The sequence below is a fragment of the Dendronephthya gigantea genome, unplaced genomic scaffold (assembly GCF_004324835.1).
Source record: "Dendronephthya gigantea isolate DGI-Jeju-01 unplaced genomic scaffold, DenGig_1.0 000000F, whole genome shotgun sequence".
Classification (NCBI taxonomy): domain Eukaryota; kingdom Metazoa; phylum Cnidaria; class Anthozoa; order Malacalcyonacea; family Nephtheidae; genus Dendronephthya; species Dendronephthya gigantea.
The window spans coordinates 5,922,150-5,940,226 of NW_021163010.1; the positions used below are offsets into that span (position 1 = coordinate 5,922,150).

The 18,077-nt window shown below is 37.4% G+C and overlaps 4 protein-coding genes across 4 annotated transcripts; 1 reads left to right on the forward strand and 3 right to left on the reverse strand.

Moving 5' to 3' along the window:
- Window positions 1-691: 691 nt before the first annotated feature.
- Window positions 692-6,150, reverse strand: LOC114531717 (proteasome subunit alpha type-2-like). Its single transcript, XM_028553365.1, has 9 exons — window positions 6,047-6,150; window positions 5,513-5,589; window positions 5,268-5,341; window positions 5,029-5,087; window positions 4,825-4,947; window positions 4,338-4,419; window positions 4,067-4,140; window positions 3,287-3,344; window positions 692-1,096 (listed from the first exon to the last, which is right to left on the reverse strand). The coding sequence occupies exons 1-9, from the start codon at window positions 6,082-6,084 to the stop codon at window positions 980-982; spliced, it is 702 nt and encodes a 233-aa protein (XP_028409166.1). The 5' UTR covers window positions 6,085-6,150; the 3' UTR covers window positions 692-979.
- On the reverse strand, window positions 1,110-2,585 carry LOC114531812 (histone H3). The gene has a single exon (XM_028553454.1). The coding sequence runs from the start codon at window positions 2,503-2,505 to the stop codon at window positions 2,095-2,097; it is 411 nt and encodes a 136-aa protein (XP_028409255.1). The 5' UTR covers window positions 2,506-2,585; the 3' UTR covers window positions 1,110-2,094.
- Window positions 6,151-6,380: 230 nt separating the features above from the next.
- On the forward strand, window positions 6,381-7,492 carry LOC114517836 (Werner Syndrome-like exonuclease). The gene has a single exon (XM_028537666.1). The coding sequence runs from the start codon at window positions 6,474-6,476 to the stop codon at window positions 7,404-7,406; it is 933 nt and encodes a 310-aa protein (XP_028393467.1). The 5' UTR covers window positions 6,381-6,473; the 3' UTR covers window positions 7,407-7,492.
- An 893-nt stretch (window positions 7,493-8,385) lies between these two features.
- LOC114516794 (arachidonate 5-lipoxygenase-like) lies at window positions 8,386-17,614 on the reverse strand. Its single transcript, XM_028536377.1, has 16 exons — window positions 17,504-17,614; window positions 16,059-16,495; window positions 14,605-14,649; window positions 13,849-13,974; window positions 13,579-13,676; window positions 13,050-13,182; window positions 12,102-12,197; window positions 11,755-11,851; window positions 11,423-11,540; window positions 11,099-11,191; window positions 10,706-10,766; window positions 10,355-10,460; window positions 10,057-10,142; window positions 9,594-9,767; window positions 8,855-9,018; window positions 8,386-8,599 (listed from the first exon to the last, which is right to left on the reverse strand). Exons 1-16 carry the CDS (start codon window positions 17,556-17,558, stop codon window positions 8,485-8,487), a joined length of 2,004 nt encoding a protein of 667 aa, XP_028392178.1. The 5' UTR covers window positions 17,559-17,614; the 3' UTR covers window positions 8,386-8,484.
- Between the last annotated feature and the right edge of the window lie 463 nt (window positions 17,615-18,077).

Consider the following 18,077-nt stretch of genomic DNA (forward strand, 5'->3'; position numbering starts at 1 on the left):
TTTTTTTGTGCAAAAAGATGGCGGCGAAGTTACCGAAAAATGACGAACCGGTCCTCCAGGAATTATTATATAGCTCAGTGGTATATACATATAAGAGGTCTCGTATATATCAGGGGCCGGTTGTATCAAGCCCGTTTCGCTTACAAAATTAAATAACACTCTTACATCTCTCTTGAATGAGTCAACTTGAATTCTATGCACTGAATATGTAGTTGTAAACAGTATCTTTGTATTAAAGTCAAAAACATTTAGTTCGCTTGTTAAATAAAACGATAAACCTGCTTTCTATTTTGAACTTAACCACCATTTAAGCTAAACGGGCTTGATATTACAACCGGCCCCAGAGGTCTAACTTGGTTACCCTCCGTGTTTTATGCCATTAAAGATAATCAAAAGGATAATATTAATTTAAGTAAATTATGCCAGCTGATAAGTCTTACTCTTGCTGGTTTGCTTGCTAAACAGGACTATGATCTAATTAAAATAAACTGTCCAGCATTGTGATTGGACGAGATTAGTTTTTTGCGATGAGCGAGTGAGTAATAAGCGTCTGGGGCCGGTTTTTCGAAAGGCGTTTAACTTGGAACGGTGGATAAGTTAAAAATGGAAAACAAAATTATTATTATTGAACAACCGAGCTGAAATATTTTGATGTAAAAAGTTTAATTTTCAATAGAAGTACAAATTAAACGCATAAGATGCAAGTTCAGTCATTTACAAGATCTATGAGCGTATTTTTATACTTTGGCTTATCCACCGTTTAAGCTAAACGCCTTTCGAACAACCGGCCCCTGGTTAATTCAAACTGAGGGACCTGCGGCAGAGGCATATTCACGCGCGCCTATTTACAAGCAACTTTGATTTTTCTTAAAAGAGAAGACTGGGAACAGGACGTCGGGTCTATTTACTATAATTTCGGTATATCATAACAAAAACAGTATAGAAAGTATTGTAGAATGAACACCTATAGTCACTGATACTACAGCACTGAAGCTAGATAATCTTTAACTTCGGCAGGCGGTAGACGACGGAATCCTGACGCGGTACATATGCCAACTTCAATATTTTCTTCGTTCATCTGACCTTCAAAACTTTCCTGAAAAAATCAAGAGAGCTAATTACAATCCATGCAGTTAGAAATTCTCACGTGCCAACCCGAACTCAGGGCTTCGGTTCACGTTTATTTATATAAATTTGTATTAATTTTTGCATTCAAACAGGTCATTGTTAACTGCCAAGGAGAAATGTTATGGCTATCACATCAGCCAACTTGACATGTAAGTCACGACACTCAACTAATAATGGCAACGTTTTAAAAAATTACTAGGATCATTGCAAAGGTTACAAAGATTACTATTTTAAAAACTTTACATCTGTATTGGTCAACTCTACACTCTGTTTCATATCTTCTACATCAATACCTCATCTTTGCATTTACAGCATTGTCATTGTTGACAATCAACATTGTCATAAGTACGATCGTGTCGTGCGAAACACCTAGGTAGTTTCGGTATTGTAACGTGTAAGGCAAGAAATAAAGCCCCCATTTAGAGGTACACAAAGCCCAGGCTGCCAGAAGTTACTTGCATAAATAGCTATCCCCCTTTGGGGATTAGCAATAAGAAAGAAACAAAAAACTTTTGGAAAGAAAGTTAAAATTTATATACCATTAGCTACTCAATTTGATAGTGCCCATATTGACTTTTTCACAAGGCGAAATCAATCTTCAAGCGTGGGCGGGCGACATTGTAGGCGTACTGCGCGGAAACACGCTTGAACAAAAGCTGTGAATTGTTATTGACGAAAATTTGAAGAACGAATTGCTTGCTTAGCATTTGCACTGCATTTTACAGAACTTTGGAGATTACAAAGGCTACTTCAATTTTGAATAGGCTTCCGCTGTTTCTGCTTTCACAGGAATAGCACAGGGAGTTGCAAAGAAGTAAAAAGCTGGGCTTAGGGCCACTATAATTAACAAATTGTCGTGGCGATATGTAGAATTGTGTGGAATTATATCGACTTCGTTTACTTCTTTTGGAAGATTTGTTGGCTCTGAAAAGAGCCGTTGTTTGATTAAGTTTGTGTAGCTTTGATTTAAGCTCGTTCGCCACGGATTCGTCGTGCCAACTGGATATCTTTTGGCATGATGGTGACTCGCTTAGCGTGAATGGCACACAAATTTGTGTCTTCAAACAGACCAACAAGGTAGGCTTCGCTTGCTTCTTGTAACGCCATTACGGCAGAGCTTTGGAAGCGAAGGTCGGTCTTGAAATCTTGTGCAATTTCACGAACTAAACGCTGAAATGGCAGCTTGCGAATCAGAAGCTCGGTGGATTTCTGATAACGACGGATTTCACGCAGAGCGACAGTTCCCGGCCTGTATCTGTGAGGTTTCTTTACACCACCAGTTGCTGGGGCGCTTTTACGAGCAGCTTTCGTAGCCAAGGTCTTTCTTGGAGCTTTTCCACCGGTTGACTTGCGAGCGGTTTGCTTTGTACGAGCCATTTCTTCTGAAAATTTCTTCGATCTTGTGTTGTCTTGCCTGTATCCAGCTGAATGCGTGAAATGTATACTTTCGAAGTTGGCGCGTTGCTTTATAAACGTATTTACCCAATCTCTGATTGGCTTAACTACGAACAATTGATCGCGCTCATGATTGGCTAAATAGCGTGGGATACCATTGGTCGACCCAGCTCATTAATGCGAGAGCTTTGCATTGGTTGATTGTGATCCTCTGCAAATTCAAGCTCGATAATCCCAATGCTCGGATACTTTATGAATTATGGACTATGAACTAATATTCGGCAGTTTCGGGGATTAACAATCCAATCCCAATGGAACACTTGAAATAAATCTCCTGACGAAGGCCCTTGAGTCGAACCTTTGACTTTTTTATATAGGCAGTTGCATGTTATAACCACATTTCTCGTCATTTGATGTGAGGATACTTCTTTGTATATATATCCAGTTTAGTGTACTCTTTGTGATAGTTCCAGGGACTGTGTTCTGCTAACACGTTGCACGGAAAAGGTGCATTCCTGACACGGCAAGCAAGGGAAGAAAACCACTGTGGGTTTGATTGTCCAGGTAGCTGCATTTAAGAGTGACTATTTGATATACAAATCCGTTCCATATTAGCTATATCATAGATCTATATAAGTTTCAACCCTTCCCTAAAGACAGTGATTTGAACTGAAATGCCGAGTCTACAGAAACGAATACATTAGATCCTGAAGGGTGAAACTTCACTGATTCACAACTGATTTCATAGAAGAATCTCTTTTACCTTTAGTGTTAATATAGCCGTATGTATTGCATCTTCTAACTCCAATTCATCATTATACCTGGAAATGCATACAATGAAATGTCAAAGGTATTTTCCATGCATGGTGGTATATCAAAGTCATAAACATAAGTAAATTAGTTTGTACTTAGGTACACCTCGCAAGTATTTAATACTGCAAAGCTTTCGGTCCGTTAACCCGGGCTTTCATCATTTGCACTGATGAAGGCCAAGGTTAACGGACCGAAAGCTTTGCAGTATTAAATACTTATGTACGTGGTGTACCTACAAGCTAATTTACTTACACCATCATAAGACACTAGTTCGCTCCTTTACATCAGTAAGAAGGCTCGCCACATTGGTCCGTGTGACAGAGTTGCAAAAAGATTTCAACCTTCCTCCGGTAGGATTTCAAGTTTTGAAGCAACCGGCAACCAGCATAAAGAAATATTCGGTATTTTGTTACACGCATGTGATCAATTAGAGCATTCAGCTTTGAACCTTCCTCACAAACCTCATTCAAAGCAAACCTTCCTCCGGGTGGTACCCGCGTACCCGCAGCTTTTTTGCAACTCTGCCGTGTGAATTCAAGTAATCAAGAAATCTCAAGCGCCAAGTCAAGAAATGTTTATAATATATGTTTTACAAGAAATATGTTTCGCCTCTCAGTTCTCTGCTCTCAGAGAGAGAGAGAGAAAATTAGAGACCATGTTTATTCTAATAAGGGTGGTGGAAGTGAAAGGCATTTTAAACGAATCCACACAGAAAACAGTTTTACATTACCGTTTTTCCAGGAAGGTTCTTCCATTCAAATGGTTTTTACCCATAGCTGTTGCCTTCCAAGCGAAGTATGCTCCCTATATTAAATCGTAATCTTATATTAACCACCAGCATCACCCAGTCAAGGCGCCCGAATGAACTTTATGACTACTGATGCGCCGCGCCGAGCTTACAGTAAACTACGAATTTGAAGAACTTTCAAATTTTGAACGAGCCATGTTTGCACCGCTCGTCTTTGTGTGGTCGCGACGATGAATTTATACTCAAAACCTACCGATGGGTCGCACTGGAAAAGATACGGCCTATCTTCGTCCCAGCCCGCTATTAAAAGAGATACACCAAAAGGCCGTACGCCGCTGAAATAAATAAGGATTGAGTTCGATGAATGATTTATAAATGATGTACTGTTTATTTATACTGTGTTAATCCTAACCATGCTTGTAATCGCTATTGATGAAACTAGTTTGGGTGGCCTGTTATTCCAGTACAACAGGAGGAAAAACTTTAATGTTCAAACGACGGGTGCATAAAAACATTGTTTATACTAAGTATAAATAATATTCCGATAATTTTCTCTAGCTACGTAAAAAAAAAGTTTGAAAAGAAAACTGATAAAATGATACATAAGAGACTGTTTAGATAAGCCTGGTCCTGATAGTTCAGAGTACAGTACAGAGTGGTACATAGAAGTGAACTAACTGAACTTTTTCCTGGTTTCTCCTGTTTTCTGTTTTCTCCCCTATGTTTCAAATGTTTCTTACCCAGACTGTGTATATTCTTGCATAACAGATGCAATTCTGTGAACTAACTGTGACGTTGGTATTTGTTCATGGTAAATGAGGAAATACTGCAGAGCAATTTTTCTCGCACGTTTCACCAAAAGTCTAAAAAGCAAAATGATAATACCATCAGACATCATACATTCAAATTAATTTTTGTTAGGAGAAAACAATGAAAGTCATTACCTGCAGTCAGGACCCATTCCACTATACACTAAACCTGCATTCTTTGTAATCATCTCAATCTAATATTGAAAATAGGAAGATAAATAATAACACACTAATGACAGTATATATACAATTCTAATTAACAAAAGACAATTGGGCCCGCTATTTACAATGGTGATTGCATGGCAGAATTTTAAGTCTAAGCTCACAGTAACTTGCCATTGTACACCATATATCAATTACTATACTCATAGCACCTTGTGAATTGTAGAATCATCATATAATATTGATTTTTGTTTCTTTTCTGCAGCAAGAACTACTCCATTTGTGGCTAAAAATGGGAAATGAAGAAAGCATCCTTGATTCAGTGAATAAATACTTGTATTTGTAATACTTGTACTTGTGAAAATATATTAATATAGTGGTGGAGTTTGTCAGTTCTATAAGGTAAATTCTTCAAGAATATGGGGGATTTAGTCAAGATACTTATTTGGCTTCCTACCTTTTATTCCAACTGAGGGACCACCAGCAGCAACTGCAGCCAAAGCATATTCAATTTGCACAAGCTTGCCAGAAGGACTAATGGGGAAATCAATGACACAATTAACTGATCTGATGTGTACTGTGGATGGGTTCAAACATAATATTAATATAGTGTCCTAAAACGTCCAAGCTAATTGCACAAGTTCTGGTCCAGGGGATTATTGAAGCAGGGGATATAAACATTTTCTACTAACACATATTCCTGTTGGTTCACTTGCATGGCAAAGAAATAATTATTTCATCCAAGATACATACTGCATACACATATATTTTTTCATCAAGCAGTGTATTAAAAATTTACTTGGTTTACATACTAACAATCAACCAAATTTTCACCAATATCTAGCAAGTATTTGAATGCTATCTTTTTTATAACATATCACATGCAATGCTGACTCAGCAATACTGTTCAGTTAATTACTAACTGTGTTCAAAGTGACGATTGTGAGAAATCGTAAAACCTAATGTACCACGGAACGGCAAAAATACGTACCTGAAGGTTGTTAGACTGAAGCTATATCTTTCTGCCATATTATCTAATAGTACGATAGACTGAGAAATTAAAAAGAGGATTTTTTGTAAATCCAATTCAAGATGGCGAACAATCCCACAATGCCATGTCTTTGATTTCAGAATTTCCTCATTTTCCTGAATAAATTTCCTTAGAGAATATCCGTGAAAACAGGAATGTGGTAACTGGAATTAATTTTTGAACTTTAAGAACTAAGGAACTTGTTGAGGAACTACATTCTTTTGCGAGGAATTTTCTCACTGAGCTATATAATAATTCCTAACGAATTATTATAATTTATACAGTTCAGTGTGTGTGTTGTGTGTGGTTGTGTGTACTTCTCTTTTTGTCTCTCTCCAGACCCTGGGTACGAGGTTGGTCTCTCTCTTGATGGTCAAAAGGTTGAATTATGTTACCAAGGCATTTTAAACACGGTTCACATCGGAACTTCTATAAGCAAACATCGCAAATTCCTCATAATAATCAAGAAAGATGTATGCCCTCAAGACCTCAAAGACCTTATACAATAAGAATGGAAATCGAAGGGTCACCTGAGCAAGCCAGAGGGGTGCAAGTCACCTACACTAATGATCCTATAGAGACTGACGCATGGTTGAGAAACAATATCATGGATACTGACTGTAGGGCCATTGGCTTCGACATGGAATGGAGACCGCAGTTTGTGAAAAAGAAACTGGGGGGCAAGGAAAACAAAACAGCCGTATTGCAATTGTCAACTGAAACAGACAGCCTGGTGTGTCATTTAAAACATGTAAAGCCCCTCCCTCGTTATCTCCCTGAAGTTTTAGCCAATGAGAACATTCGTAAAGTGGGATGTGGTATCCGCCCTGATGTGATCAAACTGTTAAAGGACACAGGTCTACAATGTAAAGGGGCTGTTGACCTAGCCGAGTTAGCCAAAATATCAGGCTACACAAAAGAGCATGGTCAGGGCCTGAAAACATTAGCTAACAATTTGTTAGGATTAGAATTGAATAAGCCAAAAAGTGTGAAGTTGAGTAATTGGGAAAAGCTACCCCTGAAACAAGGTCAAATCCGCTATGCTGCATTAGATGCATGGGTTGGCATTAAGTTGTATTTACACATGCTAAAAACAATGGACAATAAGGCAAATGTAAAATCAGAAGTCGATGGTTTGTTCAATGTCGAGCCAAGTGACCTTGTTGTTGTACATTGTAATGTTTGTGGTAAGAAGTGTAAAGGCGATCGTAAGTTGCAGGAACACTTGGCTAATGCAGGCCATAGTAAGTGTCCTAAATGTGGCATGATGTTTGTGTTCTCTGTGACTAGAAAGCACCATAAAAAGTGCATTGGTCCTTAAGACAATTCTTCTCAAATGGAAAGTTTTAAAATTGTACAATAGTTATTTTAACTTCAGTATCATTATTTACTTCATTAAAAACTGTATACAGCTTACTGTGGGTGAATTTTCTGGGAAGAGTACAGGGGCGGATCCAGCATTTTAGCTAACTGATGCAATGTTTTGAACTATAGGTCCATGTGGACATCTTTAACGAGATGTGGTATACCATGGTCGAATATAGCGGAATATGGTATACTAGATCATGGTCGAATATAGCGGAATATGGTATACCGAACCGTGTTCCGGTACATTCGACCTTAACCTAAATTCGTAACGAGGAACTGCAGCTCCTTGGAGGATCCGGTGTGGCGCGTTTAGAACAAGCTGAGAAAATTTTGGATCGTCTTGTCCTGTCTGAAGAACTACAGGAATACCTTACAACGCTCGCGTATGTTTTGCTTGTGGATCCGCAAGCCACACCGCCGTGAAATTTTAAAGTTGGTTGCCTCATTCTGTCGCCACTGAATTAACGCCAGCGGATCATTTTTTAGATCTTTTAAATGTCGTTGCCCTAGGCGCGGCCGAGCTGTCAAAAATGAATATATTGACATAAGAATGATCTAGGTACGATTCATCAAACCTATACCCTTTTGCTAATAGTCGAATTTTATATTTTAATCATATTATTTTATCTAAGAATAAATCTCAACTGAAGGTATTAAATCCTTTCCAAAATTACCAAGACAATTTGGCATTTCAGTACGGCAATATCGGTTGGCCAAGATTGCTCGCGCGAGAAAGAGAAAAATGTATCGCACGCAAAGTGGACTGTTAATCGAAACTCAAGTATCTGTGTACTTATACGATACCTAATGTTATATATAGCTTTGGTTATCAATGGCTTTGATTACATTTATGAATATTTTCACTCAGTTATTCTTAGTATATTAATAATAATGTAATTTATTCTTAAATCAAATTACATTGTTTACCGGTCAAGTTTATAATCATTATAATTATACGGCATAATTCAATAGATATTCATTATAATCAAGTAACTCCAGAGAATTCTTAGAGTTTTATTTATGCATTGGAATTAAATGCTAATAGAATTAGGCACTTCAAGAGGATGCAAGTACGGGTAGGGAAATTGGCGACGTTTATTTCTTTCGTCAATTATTTCTCCCACTTCTAAGAGCCGTTTCTTGAATCTGTGGTGAAAAGGACATTAGGTATAAGATGAAAACTTGCAGTCACAGGATTTCATTTTGAAGAAGAGCTAAGTGTATTGAAAGCGATTAGGCCATATTCTCCCCGAAAATTTAGTGTGCAACTAAAATGCTTCGACGCTAATGCTGAGGATTTCAATACCACATATGGAATTCAAGCTGATCTGTAGACTAGTTGGCACAATGCAACGCTATTTCTCACGGAACTGAATACACGATTGACAAAAATTAACATACCGTTTTACAGCTTCAATTCCAATCGGGTCATGCATATACTGAACTTCAAAATTACCAAGAGAGTTCGTTCCACGATCACTTAGTATTTTTGTAACTACCATGATGCTGAGCGTTGTATTTTTACTTGGTAGCTGTGCAAGAATATCCTTCGCTGATAACTCTGTCTAAGAAGTTAAAACAATCAACTTATATTTTCACGAAATTTCTAGCCTCAAATACCTTTATGTGTACAAAATGTATGTTTCTGAGAAAAAGTTTATTATATCGATATTAGCAGTTGCACGAAAACTCCAATCTAAATTAGCTCAGTTTCAGCGATTAGGACCTGATCCAAGTTTGCCGCCTCTGAACAGTGGCACCGGAAGGTTTTTAAAGGCTGCTTTCCACTTACGCGTTTTTTATACGCACGTACACGTACGGAAAATTTTAAATGCTTTTAAATTTTCATTATTTAACATCTAGGTCAACTAATGCATACTAAAATAAGCAAGAAACTAAGTTCCTTCGATTTATTTACTTAGTTTTTTAAAAGATATCATGCAAAAGGATTTAGACTTTTACGTGCGTGTACGTGCGTATGAAAAACGCGTAACTGGAAAGCAGCCATAAATGTGAACAGAGACAAGGATGGTCTCGAGCAAGTCAAGATTTGTTAACCTCCCCGTTTCCCTCGGACAAATTTGAAAACGAATTGTCAATTGAATTGGAAACGCCGCTATTTTAGAAGATTCTTGTATACCTTATCAGTTGGAGGGTTGCCACGTAGTATCGCTGGATAGTTGGGTGGAAAGGCGTAGTCATCATATTGACCAAAATTAGACGCTGCATGTCCAACGCTGCATATAAATATCACAGATGTCACAGTTTGAATGAGATCTTCCAAGTTGGTGAAACTACCATCTCCGGGTACGCCCTTTAAAAAACAAAGCACGCTATTTAAAGTTACTACAGAGTTATTTAAAGTTACTACAAAACAAGTTGAAATGGTGTAATTGAAACCACTAAATAACTTTTAAAAATATGCGGCATATAATACAATCAAACCAAATGTTAATTCGATGGTTTGTTTCAAATTTTGTGAAAACCATGAATGTAATCCACTAAGTAAACAGATTTTAAAGTGTTCGACTCTAAACGTAATGCAAATAACTTCGCATTTTTTGCTAAATTTCACGTAATTATATACACCGAGTCAGCCTTACCTTAATGCCCAGACCTTCTCTTTCATCTGTCAACATTTTTCCCCACTCTTGAATCTCCCAATCATCGATGAGCTTTTCTGGTGTATCTGACGTGAGAGAAGGTAAATGTGGTTGTACTTGTGATTATGATAATAGCATTATGGCAGCCATTGCATTCTCAAATGCAAGTCATATGCACTGCTCTATAAAGCGTCTACACCATGCATTGCCTGATCGTTTTAGGAGGCTCTGGACTGATTATTTTTAATAATAGTTAACTGATTTGGTCTTTAAATTTTATCTAGAGTCAATTTCTTACCGTAATGGCCCTGCAGCACATCGCGTACATAATCCCAGATAGCCTGATGTAATAGCACGGCATCATCTCTGTATGGATAGTAGGGGAGAGCTTCCAAATCATCTACCTGTTTGAGAAGACAGCTGTGGTTATGATAGCTTGGAAATGGAACAATAAGTTTCAAAAACTAATTATAGTCAACGGCTTTTGCCTAATTATACCATAGAGACATAACCATTACTATGCAAGGTCTACTGAACAGAGAGAGGGGTGTGTAACGATCAATTTACTATAATTTTTAGTCACACGAATTATTCGATATACATGCACCACCCAATCTCTCGATTATATATTACAGGAAATGAAACTAACCCCTCTGAAGGCCAGATCGCTGGGCAACCAACCTTGCACATCCAGTCTCCAGGTTTTCCAACTGAAATCAGAACAACCATTTAAATTTAAGCATGTGAAAAAAGGAACCCTAACCGACATATTAAAGGCAAATAACACGGTTGTCATTGATAATGTGGTTAAGAGATTTAGGAAAAAACTGCCTAATCAGCGATAAATAACATGATTAGTGATTACATCAGGATTCTTGCGATTGCATCGTTTAGGATAACAATAATTTGTGCATGACTGTGTTTACTTAACAATGCTGTTCGCGGTGTGCAGCACAACACAAATTTTTTGCAAATATCCACCGTAATACACTTCATTTGGCAACGCGTTCACTGGCAAACTTTGGAATGGAATTATGTTTACCTTTTTTTCACTATTTCAAGAATTCCATTTGCTCCACACGTCATCGTGTTGTCAATCCAACCATTTGGGGAAATCAGTTTATTGAGCGCAAGCCTAGAATAAACATTGATTTCATTTGACTGTTTACAAAGCACTTCATTCGTCAGTGAGTATATCCATGATTTTGCTTGACGATGAATTTGTCGAGAAAGTAGATAGAAACCTTCAAAACTCATCTCTATCGTTTTCCGGGAAGTAGTAAATCGTTACTGATTGATTCGTCACGCGGCAAGTGACTTTCAATTGTTAAGTGCTTTCTTACTCAATTCCAGAAATTATACTTACGTGTTGATAGCCAAAATGTACAGAAAATGTGGCGCCATCAAGCGAAATAGCGGGTGAGATGGCGACAGCTGCCTGTGGGTCCCGATACAAATCGTTTCTGCGATCAAATGAGTGAAACCTGTGAATGGAAAATAATCTGAAAGCTAAGCTCGCTGTGAGATACCAATTTACATTCATTCTCAAATACACAGGAATTTTTGGGGTCTAAGGGCAATTTAAATTCCGCACAACCCAAAAAACCCTAGTTACCATCAGTAAACAGCTATCATGCGATTCATGGGTCCGTTAATAGAGAAATATGTCGATCGGTAGGAACATCACCATTTACTAACCGAGGTGCGTACAAGCTTGATGGTAAGAACAATCAGCGTTGTTAAAATACATCTTTGCCAACATCCAAGTATATTCCGGATCGTTCGGAAGGAAAACCTGAAAGATTTAAGCGCAGTTACTCACCAGGACAAAACAGCTAGTGGGGGACGAAAACCGGTAATGGCATTTCGAGTCCCGTCTTCATTACCGATCTACAACCACTCCCCCACCACCCCCCTCCCAAAACAACATGCCTTTTAAAAGCTTTAATATAAACTTTACTCCATTTAGTCGCCATTTTAACTTTGATTATCTGGTTTGAGAATAGTACACTGTGTTTTTGTTAGATAATTTTTAAGGAATTTACTGGGTTGTTTTTTTTTGGCTCTTGAAAGAGTTGGATAGCAATTGGAATAAGATCTTCCTGCTTGTTGACATAGAACAAAGCCATTGGAACCGCCAACTATAACAGAAAACAAGTACGTTTTAAGTCATATAGAAATGGCAATAGAATATTTGACCATGCAGAAAACATAAAAGTTGCAACAAGTTACAATATATGGAAATACGTGGTTTGGAGTGAAGAGCGCCTTGACTACCATGCCAAATGGCCCAGATCAATATTTAAAATGCGCTTCGTACAGTACACGGGATCACGGAACATAGAATTATTCATTAGTGAACTCGAATACAGCCAGAGTGACAGTATATATGTGAGTAACTATGCTGTGGCGCCACTAGACCAATATTTGGGAGTGCAGACATTATTTCACATATTACCGATTTGGCTGGGCCATTGTAGTGTTAATAAACCGTATTTTCCTAAAACCAAAATTGTTTCAGAGCGGTTTGGGCTGAAGTATAGGTCTATTTGACTCCAAACATCGATCGGTGCATCAATGCCATCAAACTAATGCATGCTAAAAATGCTATTCTCTGTATCAAGACTGCACGAAGAGTTTCTTAATAGCCTTAGTTCCATGTATAGAACAATGTTCATTTTTCAATGTGAAGTACATTTGCTCAAAATGCTCAAAACTAAAAGGCACTGGGTTACCGTTTCCTGTTGTATTAGGGTGCAATTATGTCTTTCACAACGGACTCGCGCAACTAAATCCATCAGAAGGGAGAGTATCACGAAAAATTAACCAATGCAAAAACAACAGGTGCAACCGCTTTCAAGCTCTTAAATTTGGCTAGAAGAGCAAAAAGAAAAAAAAATAGGCGCGTGAAAAGTCCTCGAATTAGGGCAAGTAAAATACTGAAGAACGTGCCTGATTAGTTTTACATATCATTATTCATAAACATCACTTACCGTTCTGTTTTCCATGCAAGTTACATCTAGCATGTCTTTATAGTTGATGATGTAAATTTTATTCAGGTCCATCGCATCTTGCAAAGAACGCCCTTCAAGAAACGGTTCTACCATGGTTGCTGTAACTTTAAAACTATAAATAAAACAGCTCGTGTAGAACCATATAGGCATCCCAATGGCGAATGGTTTTATTTGAAGTAAAAATTCACACTTTGATGACATTGACACATGTCTTTTATATTTTCATGCTAATATACTTAAATACTATTCCCTGAACATTGCATTGTTAGACAAGCAACTCGCCCGTTGTCAGTAACAGTAGTAGTAAAGTATATTAGCATGTAAATAAATGACATGTGTCAATTTCATCAAAGTGTGCATTTTTACTTTAAATAAAACCATACATTCGCCATTGCATTGGGCTGCCTATGGTAGAACAAAACATCGAAACGCCGGAAATGAAACGAGTAAGACTTCAAGCAGTGTTTTTTAGAAATGGAGAAAATATAGCCCATAATAGGATACCTACTTTGATGGAAGTTCGGTACATAAACGAATAACATTTGGATTGCATCCTTGCAATCTTTGCCGACCGAAATTTTTGTCATCTTTCCAGTACTGGGCACCCTGGAAAAGTCAACGACAAAACAGTATTTTAGCAGTACTGCACACGATTCAGACTTGTATATATATTGTCTGTATGGATTTGTGCAGAACCCTATCTGCTTTGTGATAACTCGATTTGGCCTCTTACTGACGTTTACAAACTACAATACCGGTCTATGTACATCTAGCATACCTCAGGCACACTGAATTTTCCTTTATAAATGTTTCTCAAATCTTGTAAATTTTCCCAAGAGTCTGTGGTAAGCTTGGTCAACTTGGATTGCGCAAACAGACGGTACTTTGTGCTTTGGATATCCCACTGTGAAAAAAACGACCGTTTAAGGCAGTGTACACTATGCAACTTTCTTTGCAACTTGCAATGCAATTCTACTCCTGCATGGGGCATCTAAAGTTGACAAATACGAACATTTCTTACGATCTGCTAACGTTTTCTTAGCATTTCGAACACTCTTTACTAATTAACATCCCTCGAAATTATAATTGCATTGCAAGTTGCAAGGAAAATTGCATAGTGTAACACCGCCTTTAGTGGCGTAGCCAGCCCGACGATTTTGGCCCGCTGTGTAAATTTTGAGTTGTTATATATAATTATTCATGTCTTTAGAAATTCATTGTTTTCACAGTCAATGAACACCAAAATATTAGCAAAGCGAGACAAATCATCAGGCTGGCGGATGTTTCAATTGCATCAAGTCCAAGAATTTAGTCATGAACGTCAGTAAACTCTATAGCTCATTAACGAGTAACGACTTCAGTACAATATGCAGAACAGAGGATGAGCGTTTGTCAAGCCAGTGGACTGTGGACATTTCCCCCGATTTTAGGGTCATTTTCGCTGACGTCTTACCGTTGAGGCGAAATGACCTGGGAACGAGTTTGTAAGTCGTACGTACACGATCAAGTTTTTATATTTTATATTTTCTAATACCTTATATTCGTTGCTGAAGTGTTCATCCTTCGGGAATTTTGTAATCTATTTAAAAAAAGTTTAATTACGATATTTGACTTTCCTTATATGCAATATATATATTATTCAACACCCCTATAGAGGTCATCAGTTTGAGGAAAGCGATAAAGATACACGTGGTTCCTAAAAAAGACCTTTAAAATAATAAGGCGATTATTTCCTCATATCTTATTCATAACGTTCATGTGAATACACTTTGAATGAAAGAATACTTCGCGGTAGCCGCCGTACTCATCACAAACGCAATCGTTGCAAACAAGTGCGGCTCCATCATGTTGCATTGCCAATTGGTGGCAGTTCAGTGAAATAGACCAGAATTAAGAAATTTTTCATTTTATTGAACATGATGCTTTCATTTTCGCATATAAATCGCAATTTTTTAAAGAAATTTATCAGCATGATGCATTTATTGATATTGTAAGCCGAGACAATTATAATTTAGCAGCAGTCCAGTTTTCAAGGATATGTATCCTACCTTCATCCTGATTGCATGTCGAATAAATGAATCGTAAACATTGAAAATGTACTAAGCGATATGCATGGTATATATAGCTAAATCAAGTTGGATTCACCGTTAGTTAATAGCTGACGGTAAAACAATGCTTATAGTAATATCATAGTAATAAATCAGTGCATTTGTTCCAGGATTTTGTTGCTTGCTTTAACCTCTTTAAGAGTATTAAATATAATATAGGACGTCAAATGTAGTAAATACATATCATTACATTACGATACAAACCTGAAATTATAGGATGAATGGAAACTCAAATTAGCCGGAGTAAAAGATCAACGAACTACCCTATTCTATGCGACAGAACTGGAGAACATAATCTAATATAATTTTACACACATGCAGAAGCCATATTTGATATGCAAATTACCGAGGAAGTACAGGGTGTCCAAAATTTGGAAATTTGAATATAGCTTATTATTATAGCCACCATGCATATCATGCATTCAGATTTGATGGATTGCGTTAATTACACTGTCTTCTTTGAGTTATTGACTTAAGCCCCATTTACACTGCCGACAATTTTTGGTAGGGTACTCGATTATTCGTTTACACTCTGTTTACTTTTAGGTTTGGTACGGATAAAATTAAGATTGAGATAAAATTTGGACTACCTAAATAGATCTGTCCTAATTTCATCCGAACCATTCGGGCATCTTCACTTATTTCGTCCGTACCAATTTTCTTCTTCACTAATTTAGCCCGTAGCAAACTTAAATCGCGTGCGTAGTTGAACTTGGAGCTTTAATAATTCAAAACTCACGGCGTTAATTCGTGGTTGCAATGATCATAGAAAATTTAACCCACATTTTTTTAAGAATAAGGCTTTTTATTAGTGATTCCTGTTCATTTTTTACTTTGTATTTTTCCATTTATCATGTTCCAGAAAAGCGAAAGCACTGACCTGCTTTGGTATACCAGGTTTTTTTCTTGTTAATCCATAGGTTCGCCTCTTCTCCGTGATTTCTAAAGCTCTTTGCTCTTTGTTGCTATCAAGCTGTGGTAACATGCAGTCATACTTCGTTATAACCATTCGTTTGTCGTGTCTTATCCACCTGTTGACGGGAAAGCAATCCACATTCTCGTACATCGCGTGAAGATTGCAAACTTTCACCCACTCGACAAACCATTCGTCATTCAGTCCGGACGAGTCTCGCCACAAAACAATCTTTCCAATGGAACCAAGTCGGGAAATGCCGCCGACTTTGAAACTATCCACATTCCCTTTTTCAAAGTCGTCACGCCATTTGCAATCAAGATTGATGCAACGGGATTCAATTCCTGACTGAGATATCAAAATGATGTAGACATTTGAGTCCGTTCCTGCGCCCTTCATATCCCCTGTGATAATTTGTAATAATTTGTATAATTATAAGGTTTATTACGGTACCAGTATCATGTGATTTATACTGCGCAGCCACAAGAGTTCATTGAAGAGTTCAAAGTTTATTATCACTTGTAAAGTTGTAGTATCTAAAAGGCATCACAATACGCAATAATTGTTCATTATGTTGTTTATCGAGTCTTTATCGAATGATTTCAGCAACACTTCACCAAAATACGCATATACATTCCATAAAATACGTATATAACGTAAGCTACGACCGCGATTACTTACAAATGCATAAGGGGTATCCATCGGATAGTGGTTGTTTTGTGTAGCTTTCATTAAACCTTAGTATTCCTGATATATATATTTATATATGCTAGGCTAAGGTTATTTTTAAGCTTGCTTTTACTTGATTATAGGCTTCCGATTATTTTACAAACTTGTAAAACATGATGTGCGAGGATTAAATTTTGCTAAAGAAAGTTATGCATGCATGCCTTATAAATACGCTATTTCATACCTTTTTTCGAACAAAAGCACGTGCATTTAGTTAGGCTTTGCAGCGGAAAATATTAATAGATATAGCACAATGACATAGCACAATGAAGAATAGCGAAGACCAAGTTCGACCTAGAGCTTCACAACTGAAGATCGAGAACTGCGCGGGAACTGTTCACTTAATTGAGACAAAAAAAATGACAAATACATATACTCGCAATTTATGAACATCCCTGTCACATCACATAAGCACAACACATCCTATTACTTTTTGTGACACAACACAACAAAACACAGAACGACAACTTGATATTCGTTAATTTGTTAAAGCAGCTGAACTTTGATCGAACGAAATTTTTCGCTCAATTTTCTTACTAATTGTGGCCGGTCAAGTGACTCCAATACGCCTACGGTTGAATTCTCACAAATAAGACAAATTAAAATAAAGTGAGCGAAAATTTTCATTCGATCAAAAACAAATCCGCCTATTGTAGCTGAAACCGCCCTTAATATATGTTTACCTGTTTTCACGAAAATTTCGTAGTCCGCCGGTAGCTTTGTACAACTGTTTCCCATTTCGAGGAAAATGATTTTTCAACTCTCTGATGTCAATACTACTGCCTTCTGCTTGCCTATCGGCTATCGTGCGCGAACGTAAACCTGATGTAATCGCATAAAAGATACGTGCATCAATTCACAAGCCATGCGTTACCTCTTGATAGCAACAAGGATTAGGATTTGCAGTCAGCATGAACTGCACAACTGAGCATGTAATCTTCAAAAGGATATAATATTATAAACTTATCTGCATGATGATGAACTGCGGCTTTGCACAAAATGGCGAAGCCAGGAACTTTATAATAAATTCATGTCACGCAATGCTGCCAATGGCGGAATGCACGTTATTTACTCAGTGCATGTTCAATGTCTATGCGTATATACGATTCCAACTAAACAGAAAAAGTTTAAATAAAAGAATCTTATATATTTATATTTATTATAGCTGTTTAACTATTATTGTCCACACTCATATATAATTATAGGCATTCGGAGCAAGGGGAAGTGGCCACCCCAGAGACAATTGAATCCAGAAAC